Raw genomic sequence first — 12,761 nt, forward strand, 5'->3', positions numbered from 1 at the left:
AGCACGAGCCATCAGCGCACGCAATGAGGAAGTGCACGTGCGCTCTAAACCAGGACTAGACCAGTAAAGTGAAGCATGCTTTTGGCTGTTTATAATTTTCACAATGTCTGGTTTGCACTGATATGTTCCGAGTTCCGAGCCCGCACGGATGTTTTACCGGCACATTTTACCGTGCCCGCGCCCTATAACCCGGTGTGCCATTTGTATATGTTAAATACCAAAAAGACACCCGTAACTGAAGCTGCTCCCTATGGTCGTGAAAATACGGTAGTTGGGTAATCCAAGCATGGCCTTATAAATGAAAGTGTACCAATGTCCCAACCTCCTGGTGGACAAAGATGGCCATCCCACTGGAGAATACAATCCACAACGATGTGTAACGTACCAAAAGGCCATGTATTTCATCCAAATGACCAAAAGTTATCTTCTTCATACAGGTCAATCTGACACCGTAGTGCCGATGTGAAGTCTATGATCTCGACCCAATACTCTTAACATATCCTGTGGTAAATCATAAGACATCAGGATGCTGCAGAAGACGCAAGACTTCTTATCTATGTTCTTTGAATGAAGTTGATATTTTCTGGCTCATAAAATGACAATCATTTTTACCAGATTAGTATATTTGTTGATTTTAATGTTTGATTGTCAATATTACACTTACACTTTAATATTATTGTTAATGGTTAATATAGTCACGTCACATAAATGTTTGACATTTTATTCCACATGAGGTGAAATAACCTCTCTAGGTGTTGGAGAAAGGAGTGGTGTCTGAGGTCTTTGATAAACGCCCACTTTAACTTCTCAAATTCTGATTGGTCCAAACTGATAAACAATAGTTAATAAAGCTCGGTCACTTCCTGAACAAGCCAGTTCTAGCGAGTTGTTGACCGACTGGTTAAGATTTATAGAGTCACAGAATGTTTTGAATTAATCTGAAACTGCATTTAGCCAGTTCCAGTTGAATCGATGACTCGATACAATCTGCTGCGTTCTTTATAAGGAAACCTTTTACTGAGTAACATAATGAACTGAACTGTATTGGAACGTTTTGTTCTGTGAAGTCCCTTGAGACAACCCTTGTCATTTGGGCTATATAAATAAAATAAAATAAAATAAATTGAAATGGAAATCTTAATTGACAACCAAGAGATCAGGAACATAACAGCAGGCTTCTCACAGCCACAGAGACAATGGTTTGAACTTTGTTGCTCCGTACCAAACCGAGGTGTGGAAGATAAAATCAGCTCCCTCTGCCTCTAACTACATGTACAAAGTAGCTGCTTCTCTAATTATTAATTCCCTATATTGTTATCATTACATTGTGTTTATTTCTTAATTCTAATTTAGCTTATCATTTAGCTCACTTTTTTCTTGTACCAAGTACCGCAGCGATTTCCTATTGTTGTGATTCACACACATATACCATACCATGTTTATTTACATTGCACATTTAAAAACAGCATGACAGCTGACCAAAGTGCTGTATAGTAAAAAGGACAAACCCCAAGATAAAAACAGATAAAAGTCATATAGGAGGTAAGAGGTAAAATCTAAAAAATTGTAAAAGAAACATAAAACAATAAAATACAGTCACAATAAAACGTAAAAACACTAAAAGCTAGATCATTGAATAAAAGCTAAATGATAGAAGAAGGCCTTCAGTACCGACTAAAATTGACCCAGTTCTGGGGCCTGTCGAACACTAAGGGGGAGAGCATTCCAGAGTTTAGGAGCAGTGAACGCAAAGGCCCGCTCTCCACGAGATTTATACCTCATTTTCAGGATGCACAAAAGCAAATGATCTGCAGATCTCAGGTTTCTGGTTGGAGCATAAGGCTTTATCAGTTCTGAAAGATAAGCTGGGGCTTGACCATTCAGAATGTTATAGACAAAGGTCAAAACCTTAAATTGGCTGCGATATTTAACAGGCAGCCAGTGCAAGCGTGCAAGGACGGGTGAAATGTGACAGCGTCTTGAGGTGGTTGTCAGGAACCTAGCCGCCGCATTTTGCACTCTCTGTAGAAGCTCGATTGCTGAGACGCTGACACCAACAAGTAGTGAGTTGGCATAGTCTAAACATGTGGTTACAAAGGCGTGAACAACAGACTCCAGCTGAGGTCATTTGACAATTGACTTTAAGCACGAGATGCGACGTAGTTGAAAAAAGCAGGACCGGACTGTAGAGTTAATTTGTGAACTCATTAACAGATCAGAGTCAAGTTTCACTCTCAGACTGGATACACAGGATTTAAGATTTAAAAATGATAGAGGGTAGTCACCAGGTGCATGCTTTGGATTTGTTGGATTAAAAAGAATGGCGTCGGTCTTGCTTTCGTTAAGGCAAAGGAAGTTCTCCGACAGCCAGCCTTTAACTGCAGTAATACAGTCGACAAGGAGGTGTGTTGAGTCAGGTTTACTTAAAGCCAGATAAATCTGGCAATCGTCCGTGTAAAGGTGATAACTTATTCCAAGGTTTGTCAGAATCATCCCCAATCGCAATAAGTAAATCGAGAATAGGAGTGGCCCTGGAATCGAACCCTGCGGCACACCCCAGCGAAGTGGAGTAGATGGAGAGGAAAAGCTGTCAATGTGAACACTAAAGTGTCTATCTGACAAATGTGATCTGAACCAATGAAGTGGGATCCCTGTTACCCCCAACCTCATCTCCAACCTCCTAAGTAGGATGTCATTGTCCACTGTGTCAAAGGCAGCAGAGAGGTCCAGGAGTTTAATAGACGAAGATGTGCAGTTTCTGTGCTATGGTGAGGTCTAAAGCCAGAGTGAAAGTGATCGAGGAGGCTATGATCTCCTAAGAAACTGGAAAGTTGAGTGTGAACTACTTTCTCAATAATCTTGGATAAAAACGAGAGTTTGGAAATCGGATGAAAATTTAAAAAATCAGTAAGATCCAGGCCAGGTTTTTTCAGTAAAGGATGTACAACTGCATTCTTAAAGGTGGTTGGAAACACTCCAGTCGAATCAGAATCAGATCAGAATCAGATCAGAATTGAAATGCTGTTGTTGACGATTTCCAGAATAAATGGCGCCAGCACAGGAAGAGCCCCAACTAGTAGTAATATGGCAATAAAACCCTTATGATTCTGATTCTTCCATGAACATCTGGTTCTCCTCCATTCACTTCTTTGTGGAGTCACTTTGTTCAGGATGTTGTCTGGAAAAGCTCTTTGCCTCACAAACGTTTGCTCTCTATCAAGCTGAAGTCTTCCTTTTGTGACAGGGTGAGTGTCACTATATCCCGTATACTTTAGGTTAGTTTCATCATTCAGTTCAGGAGGTGTTAAGACTCTTTAAGGAAATGAAATGTGTCTGATTAGCTGCAACATCATGATCTAGTCAGAGCGCTGAGGTCAGCATCTCAGCTGCTTCTGGACCCCACCACCAGATGAAAAACAACATCTGATGGAGCCTTAATTGCCACTTACACATTAGCGTCGGTACGGTCCAGGGAGGATAGCGTCAGTTCGGTCTTGATGGGCGGTGTAGTGTTTACATATCTTACGTGTGTTCTTGCTGTGTCTTGTTTCTAATTCCATGCTATCGTTCCTTTTTAAAACACAGAAACGGTTTCGTTACCTGTTTTTACGCTACGTTTCACCTGCGGCTGCAGACTTCCTCAGGCTGACGCTGATGGTGGAGAGCAGGCAGCAGAGGGCAACAACGTCCTCTGTTGCCCGCAGATAAATGGAGAAGGAAGTGACGCCACACACACACACACACACACACACACACACACACACACACACACACACACACACACACACACACACACACACACACATTACATTGTGATTTCTTAGTAAATATTCTATTTGGCGAGAGATAAACTTTATTGTATTTATCCTAGTGAATCTATAATTAAACGGGTAAACTAGTAGTAGCACATCCAACATCAAAGAAAGTAAAATGTTATTATCAGGAGAGGGAGAATGTTTAAGTGGTTAGCAGCAGTGTGCTAGCCGATGGCCCCCTCCATGAGGCCACCACAGCTCAGCAGAACACCATTGTAGCTTCTCCTGGGGAGAAAAACACTTAGAGAAAAAATAAACAGCTGAAATAGCAGGAAATAATACAGTTAAAGAGCAGATTGTAGAAGAAAGAAACCCCTGGGTTAAACTGGTCTGTCTACTGCATAATGCTGAACTCTAACATGTGTCCTCAGGGAAGGACCTGATTGGTGTCCAGAACCTGTTGAAGAAGCACCAGGCTCTGCAGGCTGAGATCACAGGTCATGAACCTCGCATCAAGGCTGTCACCCAGAAAGGAGAGACCATGGTGGAGGAAGGTAGAGCAGGTCTGGTCCTGACATGTTTCTGAGGTGTCTGCAGGTTCTGGCTCACTTTTTTTTGGGTCCAGGTCACTTCGCTAGTGAGGAAGTGAAGGCTAAACTGTGGGAGCTTCATGGACGTTGGGACACGCTGAAGGCCAAGGCGTCCCAGAGGAGGCAGGACCTGGAGGACTCTCTGCAGGCCCAGCAGTACTTTGCGGATGCTAATGAGGCCGAGTCCTGGATGAGGGAGAAGAAGCCCATCGTTGGAAGTCCAGACTAAGGGAAAGACGAGGACTTGGCCGAGGTATGGAAGTCCCTTCCTGAGAAACTCCAATCGCTTTTCTTTGCTCTCTTTCCAGTCCTTCATAATTAGTGTTTCTGTATTTGTCATTTCCTTTGGTTGTCTACCAGACGTCGTTGCTCGTTTGAGCGTCTCATGGGTTAGGGGTAGAAGTGCTGGCCTCGCACAGGAAGTGATGACAAACGTGTTCCCGTCGCTCTTATTTCAAACGGTTTACAAGCTGTGATGTGTGTTCCCGCTGCAGAGCAGCCATGACACGTGGCAGCCGGCAGAAGGCTCACGCTTTTCCACTAAACACCCGCAGAGCTGCGTCTGCGGTGAACTGAGCAGGGTTTGTTTTACGGTGGCGGATCCGATTGGACCATCGCTGCGAGAAAGCTCCACTTGTGTCAGACGAGCTGAAGGTTCTGATGTTCTGCTCCACAGGATCTCCTGAAGAAGCACGAGGCCCTGATGTCGGACCTGTCGGCTTACGGCAGCAGCATCCAGGCCCTGAAGGAGCAGGCCCAGTCCTGCAGGGTGAGTTCAGAACCCTCGGCCCGTCAGAACATTCTTATCCACCACGTTCTAACACCAGACCTGTTAACCCGACAGCAACAAGGTAATCAGCAGGTGCTTTTGTCCTGCAGGACCTGAAGGCCAACGAGTCCCGCCTGAGGGACATCAACAAGGTGGCATCTGAACTGGAGTCAGAAGGTCTGATGGCTGAGGAGGCTCCTATGGTTCAGGCTCAGGTGAGCGTCACCTGTCTGCAGCAGCTGGTCCCTCTCACTTCCTGGTTTAACTCTGCTCGTCTCTGTTTGTAGCAACAAGAACATCTGGGTTCTGCTCCTGGAAAGGTGCATGTTGTCCTCTGCCTCCACCAGAACCAGACGTGGTGTTTTTGTTACCACTCATTTGTTTGTTTACAGGATGAAGCCGACTCTAACACGGCGTCACCCTGGAAGGTGAGTTCATTCAGCTGATCAGAGGTCACCTCTGATGGCCGCAGTCACGGCCAACCGTGCTGACATCACACAGGAATTCAGGTGACCCGGCAGGCACCAGGTGCTGGTGAAAGTGGGGACATGTCAGCTGGTTGCCATGGCTACAGTTATCTTTATGCATCTGCATGACTGCTGACTGGTGTGTGTTTCCTGTGACCTTTGACCTCAGACCGTACGGTTGGGCGTTCAGACGACGGCTAACTTTAATTCCATCAAGGTAAGAGGAAGCTCTTCCCTTCCTGTCTGAGCGATCCGTCTCCAGGTTTCCTCGTCCGGCGTCCGGCCCGCTGGCGTCCACCTTCATCTCATCTCACTTCATTTATAGTGCAATACTTTCACATTATCATTTTCCCACACTTCTGCATACCTGTATTTTGTTGTTTTTCAATAAAGAATGACAAATTATTTAAGTTTGGTTTTTGTTGCACACAAATATATATCTGTAAAAAATATCTACAAAGCTAATGTTTACATAACAAGTATGATTGGGTTTTGCAATACGGCACTCAAGTTTATTTTAGTAAGATTTTCAAACCAAGTAAAGTTAGTAAAGAACACATTTCTATTGTCTGCTAAGAAACTGTTGGGATTTAAAATGGGCCTGTTGTACAAATAACTTGTAAATGATTATTCCTCACTTTTTTGTCTTAACCAAAGAAATTCCAGTAATTGAGCAAAAACATTTATTTTTAACACTACATTTTATAAAACAGGGCGCAAAGTGTCGGCACATGTATGTATGTCGATGGTCCGCCCCAACCAAACCAGGAGACACAGACGTCAGGGAGGCCAAGGTTGTGTCCGACGGTCTCTGCAGCTCTCTGGGCACCACGCCTCACGTAGCTGTCACCAATGATCCAAATGGCTATGGAGAAAAAATAACAGGTTTGTCATAATTGTTTAAAGTACAAAACCATACATGAAGTGGTCAAGACAGGAACTTACACTTGCTGCGTTGTGTAGCTGATGTTGGAGACACACAGGCTGCCATGGTGACCTTTTAACAGATCTAAGAAAAAAATGTAATAAAAGAATGAAACTTAAAAACTCCCAGACCTCATGTCATATTTACTAATCAGCTATGGCTGATTTATTGTTTGGATCACAGTGAGTTACACTAATTCTAATATATTTTTATTTCTATTATACATACATACTTTTTAACTGTTATTTTCACATGACTGTTATGAGGCTCTCGTGTTCTGGTTCTGATGATAATTCCGTGTCTTCTAGTAAGTTATCTTGTGCTTACTTCATCTGTATAATGTCTCTTTACTTTTGGTAAATTGTACTGAGTCCAGAATAAAGGCTAGTTGGCTGTACAAGATACAAACAAGTATTACATTTTGGAAATATATGAAACACCGCCAGCATCTGTTAGAGCCTGTGGCGGGGTGCTGAGGGCCGGCTCCAGCCCAGGAATGAGCTCTCCACGCCGGCCGGGAGGGTTTGAAACACCGCCATCCTCTCCTCTGCTGGCTGTTCATTCTGTTATGGTTACCGGTGCTTGTGTTGCAATGTGGATCGCTTGGTCTCAGATTTTGTAAGAAAGATAATAAAATGTCCTCCCAAAATACGACTTAAATATATTTTCTCTTCTTCATTATACATTTAATGGCTGGTGCGACTCAGGAGTGATAGCGCCGAAAAAAACTGTACTGAAAACTTGCTCAAAGCAAAATGTTTTCATTACGGAAATAAATTATAAACTTACCGATTTAAAACTTTTTTAATACAGGTACTTCTCACGAACAGGCGCAGAAAACCTCCACCTAAACTCCGTGTGAGGGTCAGGTCGTTGGGTGTTCCAGTTAGCTCCGGTTGAATTGAAGCTAGGTGGCTACATTCGTTAGCTCGGCTCCCACCTCCGCTTTAGCTTTGGGTTAAATGGTAAATGGCCTGTATTTGATATAGCGCCTTCTAGAGTCCTGGAACCCCCCAAGGCGCTTTACAACACAATCAGTCATTCACCCATTCACACACACATTCACACACTGGTGGGGATGAGCTACGATGTAGCCACAGCTGCCCTGGGGCGCACTGACAGAGGCGAGGCTGCCGAGCACTGGCGCCACCGGTCCCTCCGACCACCACCAGCAGGGTTAGCCTGGGTTAGCTTCAGGTTAGCTCGTAGCTAGTTCGTCACTCGAGCCCAGCCTTACAGCCCCACCCTCAGCGCCTCCTCTCTTCCCTTTTATGGAATTGTCTGGGCTGGATGGAACCTGTGACACGGTCAAAATGGCGGTGGTGGCCACCTCCCATTATGGACAAAAAACGTGTTATTGGAGCCTATGGAATCCGTTTGTCCAGTATGTACAGTCTATGGATGTTTCACAAGGTGCTGCTAGAGTTATGTGAAATCTTACTTCTGATTTTACCATATAAAACATAATAATAATCAACTTCTCCTTCATGTTTGCTCGGAGATGTGCGGAGCATAATGTCCGCTCATTGGTCAGTGAATGAAACCTCCGGTGATTGGTCCTCGCCCGAGCGACAGCGATGAAAAGTTGAAAATGTTTCAACTTTCTGGGATCGCGTCACTGGGTCGAACGTGCACGACACGTGCACGAGTGGAAACTTTCACACGCACGTTTTTCGCGTTTCGCTTAGTAGGAGAGAGACCCGAGATTATCGCTTTGTCGCGCATGTCTCATTGAAAATGAATGGAGGAGAGGCGATGTCGCCTCCCGTGTGTCAAGCCCATTTCTCTCCAAGAATTATTAACAACATGTTGATCACGGTGATCTTTGAGAGCTGAATCATACAAATGTCTGTATATACGAACCTCTGCCATACTAGTTCTTGCCAGTCCGCCATGTTTTTCTGCGTCCGACTGCCTGCGTGGTTAGAAAATTTCCTAGGTGGGCGGTGCAGAAAGTTTGGGCTGTGCGGAGGCGCGGTGGAGGGGTGTGGTTGTTAAAATGATGCAATTTAGCCGCGCGAACCTCACGGACGCGTCTAGAATAAACCAATAAAGCAGCAGCTTTGATGCTCCACCTGAGAGTAAATCTGTAAGGGTTGTCACCAGCATTCAGACATCTGTTAGGTATACTTATAAAATACATATAGAATAATTTTAACACAGCACAGATTGACCTAGTAGAGCACAGATGCAAGCATAGGTTAATGGAAGGCATTAGGGGTGGGCAATATAAACAATATAAGGTAGAAACGATATAAAATTGGGTAATGATCGTTTTTGGCTATGTCGCAATAACGCAAAATCGCGATAACACATGACGTCACTAAGATGTGCACCCTGCTGACATTGGGACAACAGAATAGCAGGGACTGCAAGCATGGAGTGGGCGGAGGAGGAGGCCTATATAACTCAAGTGGCATATATTTGCCACATGAGGATATTTAAAAGCATGTCATTTTGACATATATGAACAGAGGAAAAAATATATCGCAATATATATCGTTACCGCACATGCTTCAGACTATATCACAATATAGATTTGAGGCCATATCGCCCAGCCCTAAAAGACATCATGAAAAACTTTAGTTTTTAATTAGTTTAATTAGTTTTCAGACCTGTGGAGAAAAAAACCTACAAGATGCAGAAAAAAAGGATCAACCTCCAACCTTCATATTGTCAGCAATAAACGCAGCAAAACTTAACTTTCATGATCAAAAAACCCCATTAAAATTATTCAGACGATCAGGAGAGCAGGAACAAGTCTTATTTCTGATTTTACATTTTTTATTTCAATTCAAACTATTTAGACTTTTGTGTTTTCATCACATTTAGCTTGTATTTTATTTAAAATATCATCAGCTTTACAGGTTAGCTGTTCCTGTGTGCTTAAAAAGTTATGTTACTAACCTTCTAAAAAAATTACCAAATCATTCACATGAAGTAGATTTGTTATTATCTGAAAGTATCTGATTAGTTTAAAAAACTAAATATGTTTTGTTCAATTTGGTTGTCAGAATGTCACTAGTTTACTTATACTTTTAAAAAATATATATACTGATGTACTGAAATACAGAGAAATCAACTTGTGAATGCAATGCATGTTAATATAGTAAGTAGAGCATGTTTAACATAAGCACATTCACACATGGAAAGTATCAATGTAAATAAATCATATGGCAGTAACTCTGCTGTACTTTCATCGTGTAAAAGTAGCTCACGGGCCTAAAAAGGTTTGAGACCCCTGCAATAGTTCGTTCAGCCCTAGTGGACGCTTAGATGATTGTTTAAAGTTTTCTTTCGGCTAAAGCTTGGTTTATGCTTGACGCATTCACTTTCCGCGCGGTGAAGCGGCTCGCGGCTGGAACGCGCTTCACAACTCGCAGAGTTTATGGTTTGTGCGGCTTGTCTCTGCGGTGAGCCAATATTCTCCCAAACTGAACGGGGCAGCATGGAGCTCTACAGCATGCATCCAACACTACACCATAGTAGAAGTAGAAATCACTGTTTACAACATGGTATTTCAGCATTTTTAACAGCGTTCTCGTCTTTTCCGACAGTGCGAGCTATTTGTCTCCAAGAATTATTAACAACATGTTGATCACGGTGATCTCTGAGAGCTGAATCATACAAATGTCGGTATTTACGAACCTCTGCCGTGCCGGTCCGCCATGTTTTTTCGCGTCCGACTGTCCGCGTGGTTAGAAATTTTCCGAGGTGCGCATTGTGGAAATCTTGGGCCGTGCGGAGACGCGGTGGAGGGGCGTGGTTGTTAAAATGACGCAAAATGACGCAACTTTTCCGCGCGGAGCCGTGCGGACCTCGCGGACGCATCAAGCATAAACCAACCGTAAATCTTCGTCCACAGAGCTCACACGCAAAAGGCTTCTGTCATTTGTGGACTCTCATGTGTGTGTTTAAATGTGTCTTTTGGCTATATCTTTTGCTACAGAGCTCACAAGCAAAAGGCTTCTGTCCTGTGTGGACTCTCATGTGTCTGTTTAAATTTGTATTTTGGCTATATGTTTTGCTACAGAACTCACAAGCAAATGGCTTCTGTCCTGTGTGGACTCTCATGTGTCTATTTAAAGGTGACTTTGAGCTAAATTTCTTTCCACAGAGCTCACAAGCAAAAGGCTTCTGTCCTGTGTGGACTCTCATGTGTGTGTTTAAATGTGTCTTTTGGCTATATCTTTTGCTACAGAGCTCACAAGCAAAAGGCTTCTGTCCTGTGTGGACTCTCATGTGTCTGTTTAAATTTGTATTTCGGCTATATGTTTTGCTACAGAACTCACAAGCAAATGGCTTCTGTCCTGTGTGGACTCTCATGTGGTTGTTTAAACTTCCCTTTTCACTAAATCTATTCCCACAGAGCTCACAAGCAAAGGGCTTCTCTCCTGTGTGGACTCTCATGTGTCTATTTAAAGGTGACTTTGAGCTAAATTTCTTTCCACAGAGCTCACAAGCAAAAGGCTTCTGTACTGTGTGGACTCTCTTGTGTGTGTTTAAATGTGTCTTTTGGCTATATCTTTTGCTACAGAGCTCACAAGCAAAAGGCTTCTGTCCTGTGTAGACTCTCATGTGACTGTTTAAAAGTGTCCTATGACTAAAGGATTTGTTGAAAGTCCTAAAATCCGACTCAGAACACCTGTTCTCATTCCAGTCATTGTCTCCGTCTCCAGTTTCAGACCCAGAGTCTGACAGCTCAGAGTCTTGAGTTGCAGCATCATCATCTCCAACGTCAGTCTCTGAAGAATCAGGAGTCAGTTCGTGAGGGTTCAGATCTGGGTTCCGGCTAGTTTCTAGTCCACCAGTTTCTGCCATAATCTGGTCAGCTGAGCTGCTGGTTGGAACATGTCTGTCTTCTATTTGCTTCTGATGAAGCTGTGAGAACAGAGGCTTCTCTTCATCTTCCTCACTCTTTATAGAAGCAACAGTGAATGGAAACCTGACAGCATCAGTCTCCTCCTTCAAATGGAGATGCACCCGTTCCATACTGGGCCAGAGTTTCTCCTCTTCTTCCTTTATGTGGAGAAAATCTAAGTCCTGCTGGTTGACACCAGCGCTATGTTCTTCTAGAGCTTCTTCTTTAACCAGCACCACCTGTTGAAATGCTGTAGGAAACACAGAAACGCATGATGTGAATTACCAACAGCTGTAACTGTGTTTTCAAACATATAACAGGAGTCCTGACAAACGGCCAAGTAAAAGACGCATACTAACACCTATTATAAAAAGACCTTTTTCCCCTGCACACTGGACCAGGACATAAAGACTCAATGAGCTGCATACTGACTAGAAAGTTTGCCCTCATAGCCTGGTGTGTGTGTGTGTGTGTGCGTGTGTGTGTGTGTGTGTGTGTGTGTGTGTGTGTGTGTGTGTGTGTGTTACATCCGCTGTGAGGACACATTTTTCACCTCTAACATGGGGACATATTAAAATTGTGAGAACATTTGCTAGGTTATCACAGTGAATAAAAACCTAATTTGGTTTTAGAGGTATGGTGTGAATTAACTTATAGTTGAGGTTAGAGTTGGGAATACAGCAACAGTAGTTACTTAACCAGACTGGTAATCGAGAGAACAGGGAAATGGCCTGCCATTACCCTGGGCCACTCAGTGATTGCCGTCAGTCATGACATGCTTCATGTCTAAATGACCAATCTGTCATGTGACTAATTGGGCCTGTATTGGCGCTTTCACGTCTGGGCAAGCACGGATCGGACTGTGAGGCATTTATCCAGGTCCTGCACCAGTAGGCTTTGTTCACACAAACTTCTCATGAACGGGCAAATCTCCTAGCTAGTGGGATGGGCCAAATAAAGCACAGAGAAAGTCAGCGGTTACTCCCTTAAACAATGGCTGTGCAGCTTAAATCTCTTTGTGTGTTTCTGTGTGTGTGTGTGTGTGTGTGTGTGTGTGTGTGTGTGCTTCTCACAGCAGTGAGGATCAACGCAGCTTCAGTCAGAGGCAACATTGACTAAACAGTATCCATGATAATGAATTGTGCATGCAAGAAGGTCCCACTGCTTGGTTCAATCCGTCAATCGAAGGCTCCCACTAACGGTAGGCGTGTTTTTGAACCGGCCAATCGGTTGGTAATGGGTGTGTTGGACCTGTTCAGCCCAAAGCAGACCTCCTTGGTATGTGGGCCGAAAAACCGACTGGTTTAGTGCAGAAAATTACAAGACTACCTAGATATGGACACTTTAAAAGCTACCCAGTCTGGTCCATGCTGGCCCAGATGAGAAAGCACCAT

The 12,761-nt window shown here is 43.6% G+C and overlaps 2 protein-coding genes across 7 annotated transcripts in view; one reads left to right on the top strand and one right to left on the bottom strand.

Annotated features, from left to right (window-relative positions):
- The first annotated feature begins 3,829 nt into the window (after nucleotides 1-3,829).
- On the top strand, nucleotides 3,830-7,144 carry LOC129160833 (spectrin alpha chain, non-erythrocytic 1-like). Of its 2 annotated transcripts, XM_070551463.1 has the most exons (7): nucleotides 3,830-4,309; nucleotides 4,381-4,598; nucleotides 5,022-5,114; nucleotides 5,225-5,329; nucleotides 5,402-5,434; nucleotides 5,507-5,542; nucleotides 5,751-7,144. In XM_070551463.1, exons 3-7 carry the CDS (start codon nucleotides 5,049-5,051, stop codon nucleotides 5,826-5,828), a joined length of 318 nt encoding a protein of 105 aa, XP_070407564.1. In that variant the 5' UTR covers nucleotides 3,830-4,309; nucleotides 4,381-4,598; nucleotides 5,022-5,048; the 3' UTR covers nucleotides 5,829-7,144. The 2 variants fall into 2 exon arrangements, with proteins under 2 accessions (XP_070407564.1, XP_070407563.1); XM_070551462.1 differs by having other exon boundaries at nucleotides 5,402-5,542.
- A 435-nt stretch (nucleotides 7,145-7,579) lies between these two features.
- LOC129160832 (zinc finger protein OZF-like) overlaps nucleotides 7,580-12,761 on the bottom strand; it is a 35,927-nt gene continuing 30,745 nt past the window's right edge. For all 5 annotated transcript variants that reach the window (XM_054737896.2, XM_070551450.1, XM_054737894.2 and 2 more), the window contains one exon: nucleotides 7,580-11,617. In XM_054737896.2, the coding sequence (XP_054593871.2) occupies nucleotides 10,395-11,617 (1,223 nt within the window). In that variant the 3' untranslated portion in view covers nucleotides 7,580-10,394. The remainder of the gene's footprint in view (nucleotides 11,618-12,761) is intronic.

The sequence above is a fragment of the Nothobranchius furzeri genome, chromosome 5 (genome assembly GCF_043380555.1).
Source record: "Nothobranchius furzeri strain GRZ-AD chromosome 5, NfurGRZ-RIMD1, whole genome shotgun sequence".
Taxonomy (NCBI): Eukaryota; Metazoa; Chordata; class Actinopteri; order Cyprinodontiformes; family Nothobranchiidae; genus Nothobranchius; species Nothobranchius furzeri.